Here is a 19,880-nt window from a genome sequence, read left to right on the forward strand (position 1 = left end):
ACACACACTCACATACTCTCTCTCTCTCTCTCTCTCTCTCTCTCTCTCTCAATTGAATTGGCTTAACCAATCTTAAGCAAAGGGAATAAATAATAAATACTTAGTAACATTTTTACTTTAGCTGCCCAATATATTGGTTACTTTAGAAATTTAAAGGTTGTATTGGCTGTTGGTGACTCATTCCTATAATGCTAGCTACTCAGGAGACTGAGATCTGAGGATCACAGTTCAAAGCCAGCCCAGGCAGGAAAGTCGATGAGACTCTTATCTCCATCTAATTAACTACCAAAAAGCTGGAAATGGCACTGTGGCTCAAAGTGGTAGAGCACAAAAGTGATAGAGCACAAAAGCCTAGGCCAAGTTTAAGCCCCAGGACTAGCACAAAAAACACCACCACAAAAACATTCTGAAAAAGTGGCCTTTCTCACTAGAAGAAAGGTAGGTTGGATGCCCCAGGCAGGAAATGCAAAGAATGATACTATACAATGGTGAGCCAACTACTAGAACTTACCAGAATAAATGGGATGAAGGTAAAAAATAGCCTTAGCATAAGGGACAGAGTTATAAGCTGAGAATAGTGAAGGAAAATAATGGAGCCACAAGGAAATAAAGATAAAAAAACAACTAGTAGTATTAAGTATAAACAAGAAGGCTTGTATTTTAACGTTCAGCCTCCTTCATTTCTTTATATCTAGTGATTAAAATAAGTAGGCTGTGAATGCCAAGCCAATAGAATTGATAAATGTTCTTCCAGGTACTCAGAACAGGAGAAATATTGAAGTACTCATCGACCATTCTGACAACAGTATGGATAGAGGAAGCCTTGGCAAGTATATAATATGGAAAGGAATTGTCCCTAAAGACAAGGGATACAGGCAAATTCAACCCTTTAAGAACAACAAAAAAGATGAAGATTAAAAAGAAACCACTGACAATAGTGAGGCAGACACATTTTCCTCCCTTCGCTGTAGGGCATGAGGCTTTTAGGCTATTGGATAAAGTTTTACAAGACATGAAAATGGCAAAGGGCTCACTTAAATTTCTCTTTTACTGCCTTAATTTGCTTCAAAGTGCAAATATTTGTGCTTGCAACAACTTCCTAAAAGCAGAAATAGTGTTTCCTTTTATTACCTTAAAAAGCACTTGCCCCTTTGATACAAATGATTTTTTTTTAATATTGTGCTCTCTAACAGCTGAACCAGTGGCACAAAATTGAGATGGTATATTACTGCAGCAACGTTCTTGTAAATCAAAATCTGAGCTTTACATAAAAATCTTATTTATAAAAAATATAATACCAAGTACAGTGAGAATGGAGCGTGGAGCAGCTCAGCTCCCTGCCGGGCCATGTGTAAGTGGCTTTTGCTACAGTGCTTGCTTAATGGCACAAGTGAAAAGCTGAATAAGGCAAACACTTGAAGAGGCAGTTTTCTGTAAACTTCTTGGGGGTGGGGAAAATTTCCTGTTAGGACAGATACTGATTTGAGATAACTAAGATCAGAAGGCATAACATTCGGCTGCACCTGACATCACATAACAGAGTGATAGTTTTGCTGGATGAGCCAGTTCACTTGCTGTGGCAGAGGTCATCACTGTAGCCTTCCGCCTTTACTGTTTCAGTGTGCAATACCCAACTGGTGGCCCTCTGTGTGAAAAATCACCTCCAAAATCTTCATAAGTGAAAAGATAGAAAGTCAGCTAAGTTATTAGAAAACTTCCCTTAGCTTAAAGCTCCTTAAGAACACTACATCAGTTACTAAGCAGTTTTGTTAGTGATGTGTCGCTTGACAAATGCTTCAACTAGAATATGTATTCCCACCCAATTGGTACCTAATAGTAATAGATTGTAATGACACTTGGAAAACAAACTGATCTTGAGGAATTTTGGCCTTTTCTCATGTTCTCACTTGGAACTTTCCAGCTTTTGTGACATATTTGACTCCTTTAAATGGCTTATATTTCTCTCCATACATGTCCAAACGGTTTACTTTTAAGCCTGTGTCAAAAATAATGAAACACAAATTACTATCCCCATATAAAACAATTGATTTAGCAATGAATACTGAATACTAAATCCTAAGTATCAAATCTTTTCTACCATTTAGAAGCAATGTCCTTATTACCATTTATGAATTATTATATTGTAGGGATGTTTTGATTAAAATGTCCGTGTAGGGGCTGGGAAGGTGGCTCGGTGGTAGAGCGCTTGCCTTGCATGCATGAGGCCCTGGGTTTGATTCCTCAGCACCACATAAGCAAAAAAGAAAAAAGCCGGAAGTGGCGCTGTGGCTCAAGTGGTAGAGTGCTAGCCTTGAGCTGAAGAGCTGAGGGACAGCGCCCAGGCCCAGAGTTCAGGCCCCACGACCGGACCCCCCCCCCCCAAAAAAAAGATGTCCATGTAGGCTAATTCTATTTCCTATGAATATCACTATCCCCCTCTTTGGTGCGTAAATGAAGTGAGTATGGGGGTGAAGAAATGCTGTGTGAAACAAGGTCTCTCCCAAATCCATGGTATCCCTTAGCACCATGTAAAAGGCAAACAGTTTCTCTTTCCTGATGGGAATGTTTGTTAGTCCTAATAACTGGGCTCAGCAAAACTCAGTTATCTGGGCTTGATGGTGTGGTGCAGCTCTTCTTCCTAGAGCACCTGCCTACCAAGTATGAGGCCCTGAATTTAAACATCAGTACTCTTTAACAAAAACTCCCAAACTCCAAAGCTCAATTATCCTTCAACATCAGATTATCCTTACCTGAAATAGCAAGTTGCTGGATCTTGAACTGTATGTTGAGGCTTGGATTCTCTTCTGGCTTGGGTGCTCCAGACTGTAAATTTACCAGTCCTTTAAGACTTGGGAGCTTTTGTGGTGTAATTTTCCCCACATCCCATGTTAGTACCTTAAAAAGATATAAAATCAAAATCTGAACCATTTGTTAAAGACAAGGTTCAAAGACACTACGCACTTTATACAAAGTAAAGTAGTGTCTTGGAAACTAGAGAACATTTTATGACTATTTAAAAATATGCTTTTATCAGACTTCTCAATACTTCCTACCAAGCAGGAAGCTAAGAGAAAAATCTTCTTTTGTAGTTATTTGAAAGCTTTCTGTTAGAGGCAAGTGTAAGGGTGAGGAACCAGCTCTCCTAACCATTATCCCTGTGGAAGAGTACTGAAATGACATGTTTAACATGCCTATAATCCTAGCTACTCAGGAGGCTGAGATCTGAGGATCATGGTTCAAAGCCAGCCTGGGCAGGAAAGTTGTGACACTCTTATCTCCAATTAACCACCAGAAAACTGGAAGTGGCGCTGTGGCTCAAGAGGTAAAGCGCTAGCCTTGAGCTGAAGAGCTGAGGGAGCTGAGGGACAGTGCTTAGGCCCAGAGTTCAAGCCTCATGACTGACTAAACAAACAAACAAACAAACAAATAAAAAGGATCAAGTTACAATGATGACTATAGGAATCTAGTAATTTAAATTTATTATATTTTCTGTATCCACATTTTCATAAAGCTTTTACTCACTAATTTTTGCAGTGCAGGAGATGGATCTCAGAGCCTTATGAGTATTACACATGAACTACCTAGCCTTGCCTTTTAACTGGAGTGGCTGGATTATTAACAGATGAGTTAAGACCCACTCTTAACTCATCTGTTAAGTGGGTCTTCTGTTCATCTACTCAACAGGATTTCTTCTAAGTCCACACACAGCAGAGTTGTGTGCTCATGGGGTTTAGAGGAGCTTTACTTTAAAACACTAACTCCATAAACCCCTCAAAAACCATAACAACAACCTCCCCTCCCCCCCTAATCTGAAAAGAGATTACAGAAACACTTGCTCACTCTTGATTTGAAGTGGCTGTACCTTGGTGACTGGATCAAATGTATAGCTGCCTTGTGTTGGTGTCAGGTTCATATTCAGCACAACTTTTGGCATGTGAACCGTCACTGTGATTCCTTCAATAGTTTTCCCCATATTCTGCTTTGGTCCAATTGTTATATCAAATCTGCCACAGGAACTGTTCTCCTTAAAGCTGATACTATGTTTCACATACACTGGTATTGCCACTAGACTAGAAACAAAGAGAAAGACACAAAAGCTCATGTGTACACCATGAATGACATGAAACATCTCCCAAGGTGGTCTGCAAACAGCCCTGAATATCCTGTGCTACTGCCAACTCTATGAAGTGTTCTAAACCTCTAGAACTAAAGATTCAGTATTTGCACAGGGGACAGTTGAGTATAACAAAATATCTGGTACCAGTGAGTTAGGAACTACAAGAATTCATTGCAACAAGAATAAAAATTCGAGTTTAGTCACAGTAGACAATCTGGGTTGCTGGGTATGGCGGCTCACACCTGTAATCCTACCTACTTGGGAGGAAGAGGTAGGATTATGGTTTCAGGTCTGCTGTGGTAAAATGTTAGAGGCCTTATCTCAAAGAATAAATTGGGCTTGAGTCACCCAGTAATCCCATTTACTTGAGAGGTCTAACTAGGAGGATCCTGGTCTGAAGCTGGCTTGAACAAAAATAACTGACCCTACCTGAAAAATAACTAAAGGAAAATAGACTAGACATGGTTCCATTGGTAGATTACTTGTCTAGTAGGCACAAGAACCTGAGTTTAAACCTCAATGCAAAGCAAAATAAAAAACAAACCTCAATACAAGCTAGTTGTAGCTTATTACTGTAATTCCAGGACTTGGGAGGCTGACAATGTAAGATCTAGAGTTAAAAGCTATCCTATGGTATATGACAAGTTGAAGGCTAGCTTGGATTACATACTGAGACCCTGTCTCAGAAACAAAAGTGCTAGATGTAGGTAGCTTTTATCTTTAATCCTAGTTACTCAGAAGGCTGAGAGCTGAAGATCACAGTTCAAAGATAGCTTGTGCATGGAATGTCCGTGAGACTCTTATCTCCAATTAACCACCAAAAACCTGAAAGTAGAGCTATGGCTCAAGTGGTAGAGCATTAGCCTTGAGCAAAAAAAGCTCAGGGACAGTTCTGAGGCCCTAAATTCAAGCCCCAAACAAAAACCTCCAAAATGTAGTGCAGAGAAGAGTGTCTTGAAGTGGATAATTTAAGGAAATGTCCTAGGATAGGTCTGTCTCCTGTTAGCCACAAAATCCATAGACCATAGTAAAAGATTAAGGTACCAGATTCATGGTATTTCACCATGAAATAAGATACCAGATGCATGGTATGTAAGCATTGTCAAAGACACTTTTAACTACATACTCCACACTATGAGATTCTAAGTAACTGATTATTTTCAGCACATATTTTTCACCAGTTCTCACTAGATCTCCAGGTAAGCCATAGTTAAACTCAAGTACTAAACTATCAGAATAAGGGAAAAGGGCAAAGGCAGATTCTGTCTAATGTATCAACATACTTTTGTGAGCTGACACGATACGATATGAGTCGGAAATTTCCATCTGGAGGAATAAATGACAAAACTCTTTCAGATTCCCAACGTTTAAACCGAATGCACGGGTGGAAGCTGACATCATCCAGAAGCCTTGGGTTCTGTCAGAAATACAAAAGACAACTACATTCATAGAAAATAATGAGTATGGCCACACTGATCAGGTATTAGGAGAAATTAATATGCTCCTTAAGGAAAAAGCAACTAGACACATAATGTTTATTAAATCATCACATTGTAACAGCATAAGGTTTCACAATGCTTTAAAGCTTGCACGTATTTTACATAACTATTATTTGAAATTTAGTAAGTATGGGGAGCAAAGGCATTCCATAGCTTAAGTTTAAAGTCAGAAACTGACAAAGACACCACACCACCAGAACTACATTTTCTTAAACTATTTTCAGCAGTGTGTTATACTGGGTCTAAAATGATAGGAAACACAAATGTCCTCCCATATAAGCAAAGCAAGTAATTACTTAGTGAAAGTGACATCAGGGATTTACAGAAGCCAGCAAGCCAATTTAAAGCCACTGCTAGCACTCTTTTATTTTGTTGTTGTTGGGTTGTAGGGCCTGAACTCTGGGTCTGGACACTGTCCCTCAGCTCTTCAGCTCAAGGCTAGCGGTCTACCACTTGAGCCACAGCGCCATTTCCGGCTTTTTCTGCTTATACCACATATAATCAAACCCAGGGGCTTCATGCATGCAAGGCAAGCACTCTACCATTCAGTGCTAGCACTCTTAAGCAAAACTTTTCCATAAAGACTAGGCACATTGTATGAGGTACTGCTTTGGGAGGCTGTGCTAGACATTAGTATTTCTGAGATAATCCTTTGTGATCTAAGTTATAATCTTATCTCAGAGGTTATTTTATTTAGTATATCATATATGTTAGATATAGAAATATCAATAAAATAGGAGAACAAAACCTACCATGAAAGAGAGAGAGAGATCAGGCATTCCAGATAGCTTAATGCAAGCATCAATGACCCCCTGAATTTCTGCAAACACTGTAGATCCTAAAGAGATAACAAGAGGTATTATCCTAAGGAAATATCAATGGACTTTAGGTCCTGACTAGAGCTTACACCATATTCAGAGTAACAGATACACCCTGAGTGTTAAGACTTTAACCTTTATACCTCTACTAATAGGTCAGTGGACAGAGAATCCATTAGTACAGTTCAGATAGCTGAGAGCTAGGCTAGTATCTAACTGGTTGAAATATAATTCTATGAAAATCAAACTTGTCTTCTTTATAGAAACAACACTGAAACTACTAGTTTTTTAAAAATAATTTAAATATGATGGTTGCTTATGAAATGGATTACGCTAATGGTTAGTTTTTAAGAAATAGGAGTTATGATCTATTATTCTATAAGCTGGAATGTTACAATGGGCCTGGCTTTTACTTAAGACAAAATATTAGCCATAATTCATAATAAATCATCACCATGTATCAACTAACTGTGAGAACTTAAGCAGGTCACTTAATCCTTGTGAGCCTCAGCTTTCTTTTCTTTTCTTTGTTTTTTGGGTCTGGTTGTGGGGCCTGAACTCTGGGCCTGGGTGCTGTCCCTCAGCTCTTCAGCTCAAGGCTAGCGATCTACCACTTGAGCCACAGCGCCACTTCCGGCTTTTTTCTTTTTGCTTATGTGTTGCTGAGGAATCGAACCCAGGGGCGCATGCATGCAAGGCAAGCGCTCTACCACTGAGCCACCTTCCCAGCCCCTCAGCTTTCTTATGTATAAAATGTGAAGATGTGAAGAGTAGATGTTTTAATAAGATATTTTATGATTCTTTCTTAAAACAGGGGGCTAGGCTTTCATAGCTTATTTTTGTAATCCTAATTACTTAGAAGGCTGATATCCAGATAATTGTGGTTCAAAGCTAGCAGAAAAGTTCACAAAGCTCCATCTCCAAAATAACCAGCAAAGGGCTGGGAAGGTGGCTCAGTGGTAGAGCGCTTCTTGCATGAATGAGGCCCTGGGTTCCATTCCTCAGCACCACATAAGCAAAGAAGAAAAAAGCCAGAAGTGGTGCTGTGGCTCAAGTGGTAGAGCGCTAGCCTTGAGCTGAAGAGTTGAGGGACAGCGCCCAGGCCCAGAGTTCAGGCCCATGACTGGACCCAAAAATAAATAAATAAACAAAATAACCAGCAAAAAGCAGGGCTCGACATGTAGCTCAAATGGTAGAACATTATCTCAGCAAGTAAGCTAAGCAAGCAAGTCAGGCAAGCCCAAGGCCCTGAGTTCAAACCCTGGTGAGGATCTGGCATTGGTATCTTAAACCTGTAATCTTAGCTACTTGGGAAACTGAGGGCAATCACAATTCAAGGCAGCTTGGGCAAAAAGTTTACCAAGAGTGTTGTAATATGGCTTGTACCTGTTATCCGACCTACACAGGAGCCTGAGACAAGAGGATTATATTCCAGGCCAGCCCAAGTTAAAAAAATCTTCCCCTCTCAATAAAAAAAAGGTGCTGGGAAGTTGGCTCAGTGGTAAAGCGCTTGCCTTGCGTGCTTGAGGCCCTGGGTTCGATTACTCAGCACCCATAAGCAAAAAAACAATCCAGAAGTGGTGCTGTTACTCAAGTGGTAGAGCGCTAGCCTTGAGCTGAAGAGCTGAGGGGCAGTGCCCAGACTCAGAGTTCAGGCCCACGACCGGACCCAAAATAAAAAAAAACAAAAACAAAAACAAAAACAATAAAAAAACGGTGTGGTGGTGTGTGTCTGTAATTCTGGTTACTATGGGAAGTGTGATCTTGGTCTAGGCTGGCTGGGACAAATAAATGAAACCCAATCTCAAAAATAAGACTAAAATTGGCTGAAGGTGTAAATCAAATGGTATGAAACTCTAAGTTCAAACTCTGGTGCTGCCAAAAAACAGAAGGGGCCTTCACTAGAAATGAGCATGCAATATAGTAGGAAAAGTATGGTAATTATACGTAACTTTCAGAGTGAATACACAGCAAGAGGCAGAGATACAGAGGGAAATAACTGGCTTTAAGTAAGGCATCTCAAGTTCCAATTTACAAATGTTTGGCAGATCTCAACTAGTAGTTATGATAATTATATGTAACATCTGGGCAAAAGAAATAGATTTAAAAATCATTAGAAATGAATGCCTAGCCACTGAAACTACACTGCCAATGGATTTCAATTTTCTCTTCAGTTGTCAGTTGAACTGTTTCTTCTTCCTCCATAAGACTACATGCACACAATTACCTGATTTATCTATAATTGCATCTATTTCTTCCACGACGTCAAAATAGGCTTCGTTGTTTGTGTACTTTACTCCAGCCCGGCGCCATGGGATATTGGAAAGCTGCCCGGTGGGGAGTGTGTCCCCAACATTACTACTGCCTAGAATTTGGAAAAGAAGAAAGTAAAGCTGATGTGTAGTATGGCCATCAGAAAAGCTCTTACCAGGGGGAAGAAAAAAGGAATGCTTTAGTTGCTTCTTCAATGTTTGGACTTTTCCTCGTTAAAGTTGCAGATAGTCTCTAGAATTGTTGGAGACATACCCATACCAACATGATCAAATTTCTAGAGGCAGAAACAGGCCATGTGTTCCTGTTTACCTGCCAAACCAGTGTAAGTGCATTTACTTATCTTCTGTTTCTTATTAGCTGTAACCTAAGCTAATTCTAGTGGCTCAACAATAGCATCTCACTTGGCTGCCAGTGACTTAAAAAAACAAAACAAAAACAAAGGTTGGCTGTTTTAAAACTTTCTATAGAAAAATGTCTCCACTGAGAACAGAGAGCGCTTGGCTCTTGGAATTAAGTGGAATTCTACATAAAATGCTGCCAAGAAGACCTCAGTGGAGTAATGAAAAAAGGGACATAATTTTAGCTTTTCTCATTAAAGGTCAGTGTACTCATTTGGCTTCAATATAGCTAGTATTCAATATCTAGCTAATTTCCTGGTAAATAATATGTTTCATTATCTAAAACACACATACTTGAACTAGGACTTAATATTTTGGTTAATTTACATTTCCAATGCAAAAGTAGTACATGTTGAGCCATGAAAATGAGAGAGAAAAAAAGTGCTTAGATTTAACAAACCTGTTTTCTTACCAAAAAACACATTTTGGAATATTTCTTTAAATACTTCCCCCCATAAATAGTATTTATTATTATTTTTTTTATTCTAATAATTTTAGCTTTTTTGGATTGTACTTGAGTTAGATATGGTGATACATGTCTATAATCCTGATTACTTGGGGGCAGAGATGGGACAATAGAAGTTTGAACCAGACTGGGCAAAAGGGTTATTTGAGACTCTATTACAAAATAACAGTTAGGGTATGGTGGCTCCTATGTGTAAACTCAGCTACTCAGGAGGCAGGGGCAAGAGAATCATGGTCTGAGTGAGGCTGGTCATGAAAAAAAAGAGTAAGATCTTTCTTGAAAAATAAACTAAAAGCAAAAAGAGGACATGCTCAAGTGGAGAGTACTCCTAGGTCCTCAGTTCAAACCTAGTATTGACTAAATAAAGTAAAATATATACAAAAATACAGATGAAAGCCTGGTACACCTGTCAGCCCTTAGGAGGATAGAAGAATCTGAGACTGAGGCAATCCTGGGCCATGTAGTAGAATTTGTATTAAAACTAGGACCAAAACAACATACAAAAAACAGTACAGCTGAGTGCTGGTGTCTCACATCTGTAATCCTAGCTATTCAGGAGAATGAAATCTGAGGATCATGGTTCAAAACCAAGGGCAAGAAAGTCTATAAGAGGAGGGGGTAACAATGGTCCATAGGAAATGTACTCATTACCTTACTCATGTTAACTGTCACTCCTCTGTATAGTATCTTTACAATAAAAATATATATATTAAAAAACAGAAAGTCTGTAAGACTGTTATCTCCAATTAATTACCAAAAAACTGGAAGTGGAGGTGTGGCTCAAGTAGTAGAGCTCTAGCCTTGAGCAAAAAAGCTTAAATAGCACCCAGGCTCTGAGTTCAAGCCCTAGGACTTGTACAAAAAACAAAAACAAAGAAAAGGGCTGGGAAGGCGGCTCAGTGGTAGAGCACTTGCCTTGCATGCATGAGGCCCTGGGTTTGATTCCTCAGCACCATATAAGCAGAAAACAAAAAAGCCGGAAGTGGCGCTGTGGCTCAAGTGATAAGAGCGCTTGCCTTGGGCTGAAGAGCTGAGGGATAGCACCCAGGCCCAGAGTTCAGGCCCCATGACCGGACCCCCCCAAAAAAACAAACAAACAAACAAAAGAAACCAGTTGCAACCATTACATGCTTTTATATATATATATATATATATATATATATATATATTTTTTTTTTTTTTTTTTTTTTTTTTTTTGTGCTATGTATATACTTCTTGGCTGGCCTCAAACTTGAGACCCTCCTGCCATCCCCTCCAAAGCACGGTGAGATTATAGGCATTTACCACCATTCCAAGGCTAACAATTTTGCAGTTCACTTGCAGTAGTGTTCGTCCCTCCAACCTGTTGACTTCCAAAAGAATTTTTGAAAAAAACTTTTCCTCATGTTATCTTCCCACAAAATGGAAAGCCTTCACTCTTTACCCATTTGCTTTATGCTAAAGAGTAACTAAGGGTTAGGAGAGACTCCCCTCCCCTACATGTCCATGAAAATAGTTTGCCTAGTATTCAAAGATATCCCAACCTTTTTTTTCCTCTGAGACGGGGTCTTGTTATGTTGTTTAGGCTAGTCTTGAACTCCTGAGCTCAAGTAATTCTCCTGCCTCAGCTTCCCATATAGCTGAGACTATAGACACAAATCCCTACACGTGGCCTGATGTCACTTTTAAAATTCAGCTTTTTTTTTGGTCAGAGTTCCATCTATAAAGAATGCTCTTATTCCTCCACCCTATATTCTACTGCATTCTACTGAGTCTCTAGGCCCTATGTAAGAGCCACCTCACTAGTACTACAGGTCAGTACTTCACTGGACCAGTCTTCTGAACTTCGTAAGATGTTATCTTAGCAATCTCTGTTGCTAAATATTTTTACATATTTTAGTAACATTTTCCTAACAAATACTTTTTCTTTTAGAAAATGAATAAATATAGAGCAAGGCTTGGAATGTGGCTTAGTGGTAGAGTGCTTTCTTAGTATGCATGAAGCCCTGGGCTGATTCCTTAGTACCACATTCACAGAAAAAGTTGGAAGTGGTGCTGTGGCTCAAGTGCTAGAATGCTAGCCTTGAGCAAAAGCAGCTCAGGGATAGTGCCTAGGCTCTGACACACACACACACACACACACACACACACACACACACACACACACACACACACACACACACACACACACACACACACACACACACACACACACACACACACACACACACACACACACACACACACACACACACACACACACACACACACACACACACACACACACAGCGCAAAAAAGTTTTTAAAAAGATAACATATTTCCTTACCTGGTGACAGCTACTCTAAACATATCAGAACTTTTGTTTGCGCATATATTTACATAAAACTATAAGCTCTGAGTTCAAGCCCCAGGACTGGGGACACACACACACGGACACACACACACACACACACACACACACACACACACACACACAGTTTTTAAAAAGATAACACACACACACACACACACACACACACACACAGAGTTTTTAAAAAGATAACATATTTCCTTACCTGGTGACAGCTACTCTAACTTTTGTTTGCGCATATATTTACATAAAACTATAAGTAAGTTCTGATTTTGTGTTTTTTTTTCCCCCAGTTAGTATTATATCATATATACTTTCCAATATTACCCTGCATTGTCTATGAAGTATGGAATTGCTTTTTAAAATATTAAACTGCTAATTAAGCATTTAAACTTTTTTCTCAGTCTCTCATCTAAAGTATTAGTTTTAAGAGCACGGATACTTTATGTGTCTTTGAATTTACCTAAAACTTCTGAGTTCTCCTAAAACTCAGCTTTCACAAAGTATTACAAAAAAGTTGTTGAATGAGCTGGGCGCTAGTGGCTCAGGCCTGTAATACTAGCTACTCAGGAGGATCGAGGTTCAAAGCCAGCCTGGGCAGGAAAGTCCGTGAGACTTATCTCCAGTAAACCACTAGAAAACCGGAAGTGGTGCTGTGGCTCAAGTGGTAGAGTACTCGCCTTGAGCTGAAGAGCACAGAGACAGTGCCCAAGCCCAGAGTTCAAGCCCCATGACCGACCAAAAAAAAAAAAAAAAAAGTTGCTGAATGATTTACTTTTTGGTATGTCTTTTTCATCCCATTTTTAGGTCAATAAATTGAAGATGATAGATTTACAAAGATAGACAGTATAGTGGACACAAAAATTTAAGAGTATTTTCATTTGGATATACTTGATATACTTAACTTTTCATTATACTCAAGAACAAAACCCAATTGGAAGTTTGCTTGATTGAGATACCACAAATGGGCTCATTTCTTATTATTTTTTCCGTTCCCTTCTTTCCTTCTTCCCTTCTCTTCATTCTACCTTCCCCCAACCCCGACACCTCTCTCAGTACTGAGGATAAAAGCTCAGGGCTTAGTGAATGCTAGGTATTCTACCTATCATTGAGCTGCAGCCTAGCCTTTTTTGGTAAAAATAAAATTCATAATTTAAAGAACATATCATTTTAACATTGCCACTAATTTAAATTTTGGTCAGATCAGATCACCTTGTAGTATGTCAGACCCTAAGCAACAATAAAATTTTAGTTGTTTGGTTCCCAGTAAACTGTGTCCAACTTTCATACCTGTAATAGAGTTGACGACAGAACGTAGAATTGTTGGTGGTTTAATCAGTTCTTTCAAAATGTTAGATTCAGTAGCCAGAGGAAATCCATTGTCTAACATTTCTTCCAATAGCTCATATACTATGACGACATTATCCTTAATTGCAGCCTCCGAACACTCACCAAAGTAGTCCTAACAAAATATTTATAACACTGAACAACAAAAAGTAGACAGAAAGGCTTCCTAGAAATGGTTCTGAAATTTCCTGTAAGCATAAGTCACTGTTTAAGATGTTAGAAATATGTGAAACAGAAAAGAGACAGAGACAAACAGTACACATTAAAAGTTGGAAATTACATATGATTATGTGTCTCCCTCCAACTGACCCAGGTAATTTAAGTTATAAAAGTTTCATGAAAACAAACCTGAAAAGTGTCAGCAACTCGATGTAGGAACTCAATTACAAAGAGTGGTGGCACTTCAGTCTGGATGACAGACACAAAGAAGAGCTTATCCCGGTAGATACTGATGAGGTAGTGGTGAGGTGTTGAAATGACAGGTGGTACATTTTCAACATCAGCAGCTTTCTCTTGAGCTTCAAAGAAATAATCACACACAGACTGGCTCACAACACTTTTCCAATGCTTCTCTAGAAATATGTCTCCAGAACAATTTATGAGAAAGAGACTGTGGATCATTTTCTGTGGAGAAAGAAGATTAAATTTACTACACATCAGTACATATATTTGTATCCGTTCCTTTTATCCTAGTCATTTGTGAGGCCAGGATGGAGAGAATCATGGTTCAAGGCCTGGGCAACAAGTTAGTGAGATTCTCCTCTCAACCCATAAAAAGATAGATGTGGTGGTGCACAGTTATCATCTTGTATCTGGAAAGCACAAATAGGATCACAGTCCACACCTGCTCAGGGGAAAAAAAAAAAAAAGTGAGACCTGAAGGGCTAGGGACACAAGTGATGAGCATCTGTCTAGCAAGGGCAAGGCTGAGTTGAAACCCCAAAACTTGAAAAAAAAAAGCCTGAAAGATGCTGCAAGTTTGTAACCCTAGAACTCAAGAGGATTAGACAAGAGGATCATGAATTCAAGACCAGCCAAACCCAAGCCAATAACCCAAGCCAAACCCACAATCCACCAGTCTACCTTCCTCCCAATATAAATTCCTAGACAAGATACTAGCAAACCAAATCTAACAACTTATATAAAAAGTTTAATGAAGTAGAGTAGAAATTATATATTTAAAAGACTTTATATAGTTTATCTCAACCATTCACCCTATTACAAATAGAGTTCATGTATTTCTATGGCCATAATATACCCTGAAAGAGTTGCTTGTTCTTGAAGCCAGTAACTTGGTACAGAGCCTGAGCTCTTTTTCATCCTTTCTAGCTGGTGGAAAAATTATTTCCAGGAAAGTTTCCACCAAAGTTGTTTTTATTGGCAGCAGTTCAACTTTCAGAGGAATATAATAAGTTAAACCAGCCCACTGGATTTATTGTTGTTATCCTTAGTGTTGAGATGAAAGAGTAACACTTGCAGCTCTCAACAATGCTTAGCTTTAAAATCCATCTTAACTTTCTATAATAGGAAAAGAGACCTTATTTTTTTCTGATATAATGAGCAATCGACTAATACATATAAATACCACATGGAGTAATATAAATTAGAAAAGTTATACACTATCACCACAGTTTTTTTTGGGGGGGGGCAGGGGGGAAGTATGGAGGCTTGAACTCAGGGCCTTACACATGGTTGGCTTGGCACAGTACAAATAATCCATACCTCATGCCCTGTTTTTCACTGGTTGTTTTTAGGATAGTCTCAGCTCCCTGCTTCAGCTTGTGCCACGAGACACCTTCTATTAGGCTTCCTTTTGTTGCTGGGATCACCAGCATGTACTACTAAGTCAAGGTTTCCTACATGGAGATGGACTCTCAGGGACCTGTTATGTCTAGGCTGGCCTGGAACCACAATCTTGGCTTCCCATGTATGTTAAGATGACAGGTGCATGCCATTGGACCTAACTACAGATTAAGAAGAGGTCTCTTGAGCTTTTCTCAGTAGGCTGGCTGTGAACTGCAATCCTTGGATCTCAGCCTCCTAAGTAACTAGGACTACATGTAAGACCTATCAGGACACAGCTCTTGTGAGTTTTTTGAGTTACAAAATAAATTTTTCCCCCCAAAGACAGTTTCACCATAGCTTTAACTACTGATTAAATATATCAAGGATTCTTTTACTAAACATTATACACTGATCCTAATGTTTCATAAACAATGCAATTACAGTAGTCAAAACATCCTTGGAAGGTGTCTAAAAAGTGTTCTTTTACTTTTATTTTTTTATTTTTGAGACAGTCTCAATATGTAGGCCAGGCTGATCTTGAATGGTCCTCTTGCCTCTCCCTCCCCACTGCTGAGATTACAGCTTGAGGACCTTTTTAGAACACTGCCAGTCAAACACCTTCCTCCAAAACTTTAAAAAATAATTATTTTTAAAAATTATAAATGGAGGGCTGGGAAGGTGGCTCAGTGGTAGAGTGCTTGCCTTGCATGTATGAGGCCCTGGGTTCAATTCCTCAGCACCACATAAGCAGAAAAAAGCCGGAAATGGCGCTGTGGCTCAAGAGCTGAGGGACAGCATCTAGGCCCAGAGTTCAGGCCCCACGGCCCACCAAAAAAAAAAAAAAAAGGAACACTATAGTTGCATGTATATATGATGTACAAAGTTATACAATTATGAATAAAATGTGGAAATTAAATCAAATTAATTAATATATCCCAAAAAACTAATATGGCAATATACTGTGTATGTATTTACATACTCTAAATTTCTTTGTGTTTTATACATAAAAAGAATATAGTTTTCTTTATTACAGGAAGCACATTTGTCCATATTGAAAATGCATAGTTTAACCAAACAGCGGACACTGGTGACAGCGGACATTGGTGATAACAGGTAAAGGCACTTTCAGTGGTAGTTTATTAGGATGCAGGAAACAAGACATGACAGTGGACTGAGAAGTAAGTCACAAGTTGAAAAAAAAACAAAAAACAAACAACCAGAAATAAGCAGAGTCAAGACTAGCTGGAAAGGAGATGAAAAGAAATTAAATGGAACAATTCCTAATAAAAAGAAATTTTAGCTGGGTGCTGGTGGCTCACACCTGTAATCCTAGCTACTAAGGAGGCTGAGATCTGAGGATCACAGTTCAAAGCCAGCCCAGGCAGGAAAGTCCATGAGACTCTTATCGCCAATAAACCACTAGAAAACCGGAAGTGGCGCTGTGGCTCAAGTGGTAGAGCACTGGCCTGAAGAGCGCAGAGACAGCGCCCAAGCCCAGAGTTCAAGCCCCACAACCAGAAAAAAAAAAAAAAAAAGACATTTATAAATGCTGAAAGGAAGGCACAAAGAGGCCAGAGAAAGCTGATATAAGAGCAAAGAAGAAACAGAAAAAGAAAGAGGGAGACTAAGAAAGGAATTGAAGAAGGGACATACTTTCCTCTTCAAACAGAGGGGAAGATGGGTTAGGGCTGGGGGGCATCTCAAGCAGAATGGTTGCCTAGCAAGTGCCAGTCCCTGGGGTCCCAGTATGGGGAAAGAGGGAAAGGGGGAGAGAAAGGGGGGGGGGCAGGGAGGGAGGGAGAGGGAGAGGGAGAGGGAGAGAGGGAGAGAGGATGAGAAGTTTTTTATATTTGTCTGTTAGGGTGGGGAATTAAGTGGGTGGGAGATTGGTGAGGGGTGTGTAGGAATGGCTTCTATTTTTTTTTTCCTCTCTGTAACAGGGAAGGTTAACTGTACAGGTAGTTTTCCTCTTCTCTACAATACTATTTGCTACTCAATGAATTGAGATATTGAACATATTCTTTAAATACTTTAATAGTATATTAAGTTGAATGGTTAGAAACGTTAAAAAAACTTTAAGATTCTATAAGAGGAACTAAGCTTGTCAAGATAGTTTTTGTTTTTTTTAGTTAGGAGAAGTTAAGTTTCAGACAAATATCATTCACCTCAATGGCTCCACTTTTCCTATGATCTCAACTGGAAATGTACTCCCCCTCACTCCTTAAAATAATCCTTGGTAATTTTGTCCAGTTTCCTTCCCCTTCCTTCTCTTGTAGGATCTTTTGTACATTGTTTACTTGCCTACCCCCGGCCCCAACATACTTCTTTTACTCTCTTTAAGATAGGGCCTCCATAGGTATACGAGGCTGATCTCAGATTAACAATCCTCACGGTGGGATCACAGATTTGTACTACTTTCTAGTCTCTTCAGTATTATTACTTCATGCCATGTAGTCTTTCCTCATTCAGCACTAGAAGTAGTTCTCTCAAATGGTCCAATTAACTTTGTAATTATTAGATGTAACTATTCGGATTTCAACTTCCTTCTTTGATCATGGCAGAATTTTGTGTCAACGATAGCGTTTTACAAAACAAAACACGCAGCTGATCACAGGTGTTTCACACCTGCAATCTTAGCTATTCAGGAAGGTGAGATCTGAGGATTGTGGCTGAAGCCAGGCCAACCGGAAGGTCTCTGAGAGTCTTATTTCTAAGTAATTACTAAAAAACCGGAAGTGGAGGTGTGGTTTAAGTGGTAGAGCGCTGGCCTTGAGTAAAAAAGGACAATGCTTAGGCCTTGAGTTCAAGTCCCAGGATCTGCACCAAAACAAAAACACCTTTTTCACATGTTTCTTACCCCAGTGTATGAAACGTCATTCTTTTAGCTCTCACATAGCTTAATTATCATAACTTAAAAAAAAAAAGTTTTCGCCGGGTGCTGGTGGCTCACGCCTGTAATCCTAGCTACTTATGAGGCTGAGATCTGAGAATCGAGATACAAAGCCAGCCGGGGTAGGAAAGTCTGTGATACTCTTATTTCCAATTAACCACCAGAAAACCGCAATGGCTCAAGTGTAGTAGAGCGCTAGCCTTGACCTGAAGAGCTGAGGGACAGCTCCCAGGCCTGGAATTGAAGCCCCATGACTGACCAAAAAAAAAGAAGTTTCTATGTCCGCCTAGAGCCCGTGGCTCACGCCAGTAATCCTACCTATTCGGGAGTCTGAGATGAGGCTAATGGTTTGAAGTCAGATTGGGCTAACACACTTTAGACTCTGATCTCTAGTTAACCAATAAAAAACCAGAAGTGGAGGTGCGGCTGCAGTGAGAGAGCCTGAGTCTTAAGCATGGACAGCGCCCAGGCCCTGAGTTCAACACACACACACACACACACACACACACACACACACACACACACACACACACACACACACACACACACACACACACACACACACACACACACACACTTCTACTTATTTCTATTCTACATCACTGTTACATCTGATAGATCTCACACACACACACACACACACTTCTACTTATTTCTATTCTACATCACTGTTACATCTGATAGATCTCAAATTCCACACACACACACACACACACACACTTCTACTTATTTCTATTCTACATCACTGTTACATCTGATAGATCTCAAATTCCACACACACACACACACACACACACACACACACACACACTTCTACTTATTTCTATTCTACATCACTGTTACATCTGATAGATCTCAAATTCCACACACACACACACACACACATTCTACTTATTTCTATTCTACATCACTGTTACATCTGATAGATCTCAAATTCCACAAAATAATGGTAGCACCTTCTCACCAAGAATTTAAACAAATCCACTACAATCAGACCCATCACGCTTTCACGAGCAAAACCACATTCTCAGTTTAGAGTCAGTTCTTTGGAAGAACTACAACACATTCCTCATTGTTTTCCCACCCCACGCTTGTCCAGACGCCATCCTCTAGCAGGCCTGTCTCGCAGGTCCATCAGGACGTCTGTCCTGCAAGGCAGAAGAAGCCTTGTGGGACTTCTCCAGTTCCCGGGGGTGGGGGGGTGGGGAGAGACAAGACCTTTTGTTGCTGTTGTTACCGCGCGCTGGAGCACAGCGAGATATCCCAGTGATCCACGAGGACCTACTGGAGTCCCACGGTTCGGGAACACCGGTGCAGGTGCCTATCTCCCTTCCGGCCCAGCTGGCATGAGAACCCGGAAGGCCGGGCGTGAGGGAACGCACCGCCCAGGCCCACAGGAGCAAATGCTCCCAAGGCCCGGGATGAGTCCCAAGCTCCAGCTATGAAGCCGACTCCCAGTTTTATTGTGTGTGTGTGTGTGTGTGTGTGTGTGTGTGTGTGGTCCTCAGTCAGCGGACTCCACACCCCTCAGACTCACCCCGACACCTAGGAGAGTCAGTGATTCGGCGCCGGGTCCTCTCCGGACCGAAGCTGAGGCAGCAGAGAAAGCGGCGAGGACCCCTCACTTAGGAGTGTCCAGAAAACTGCCTGATTGACAGCCTTAAAAACACCAATCAGGTTGACAGTACCAGAAAGATTAAGTAGAAAGACGTTGAATAAGGGGGAAGATGCTCCTTTAAGCTGAACGACCCAAATCTTCGAAATCATCCGGCACCTAGAAGAATAAGGAGTCCCGCACTATCTGCATACAGGCGCTCCTCCACCGCCTAACTTATTACGGGGTCCCTTACAGTGAGGCGTGTTCATGAGGGGGCGGGGCAATAGCTGTGCAGGCAAGCGGTAGAACCAATGGTTGTGGAGTAGAGTTGTGTAATGGGCAGGGCACAGAGGGGCGGG

The 19,880-nt window shown here is 40.3% G+C and overlaps 1 protein-coding gene across 3 annotated transcripts; it reads right to left on the reverse strand.

Annotated features, from left to right (window-relative positions):
* Nucleotides 1–42: 42 nt before the first annotated feature.
* Ap3m1 (adaptor related protein complex 3 subunit mu 1) lies at nucleotides 43–19,561 on the reverse strand. Of its 3 annotated transcripts, none has more exons than XM_070020630.1 (9): nucleotides 19,462–19,561; nucleotides 13,598–13,873; nucleotides 13,193–13,364; nucleotides 8,662–8,799; nucleotides 6,369–6,454; nucleotides 5,401–5,534; nucleotides 3,863–4,070; nucleotides 2,751–2,895; nucleotides 43–1,996 (listed from the first exon to the last, which is right to left on the reverse strand). In XM_070020630.1, the coding sequence occupies exons 2-9, from the start codon at nucleotides 13,868–13,870 to the stop codon at nucleotides 1,896–1,898; spliced, it is 1,257 nt and encodes a 418-aa protein (XP_069876731.1). In that variant the 5' UTR covers nucleotides 13,871–13,873; nucleotides 19,462–19,561; the 3' UTR covers nucleotides 43–1,895. The 3 variants fall into 3 exon arrangements, with proteins under 3 accessions (XP_069876731.1, XP_069876732.1, XP_069876733.1); XM_070020631.1 differs by lacking the exon at nucleotides 19,462–19,561 and adding an exon at nucleotides 19,143–19,247; XM_070020632.1 differs by lacking the exon at nucleotides 43–1,996 and having other exon boundaries at nucleotides 2,757–2,895; nucleotides 3,841–4,070.
* Between the last annotated feature and the right edge of the window lie 319 nt (nucleotides 19,562–19,880).

The sequence above is a fragment of the Dipodomys merriami genome, unplaced genomic scaffold, assembly GCF_024711535.1.
Source record: "Dipodomys merriami isolate MVZ:Mamm:240054 unplaced genomic scaffold, mDipMer1.0.p SCAF_14, whole genome shotgun sequence".
NCBI lineage: Eukaryota > Metazoa > Chordata > Mammalia > Rodentia > Heteromyidae > Dipodomys > Dipodomys merriami.

Bases quoted from the DNA above. Each gene is read 5' to 3' on its own strand.
- Ap3m1 (XM_070020630.1), bottom strand. From the start codon at position 13,870: ATGATCCACAGTCTCTTTCTCATAAATTGTTCTGGAGACATATTTCTA. The intron at 8,800-13,192 runs GTATGAAAGTTG...TCCAAATTCTAG, and splicing joins TGTCGTCAACTCTATTACAG to GCAGTAGTAATGTTGGGGAC. The intron at 5,535-6,368 runs GTAGGTTTTGTT...TATTTCTGACAG, and splicing joins ATCTCTCTCTCTCTTTCATG to AACCCAAGGCTTCTGGATGA.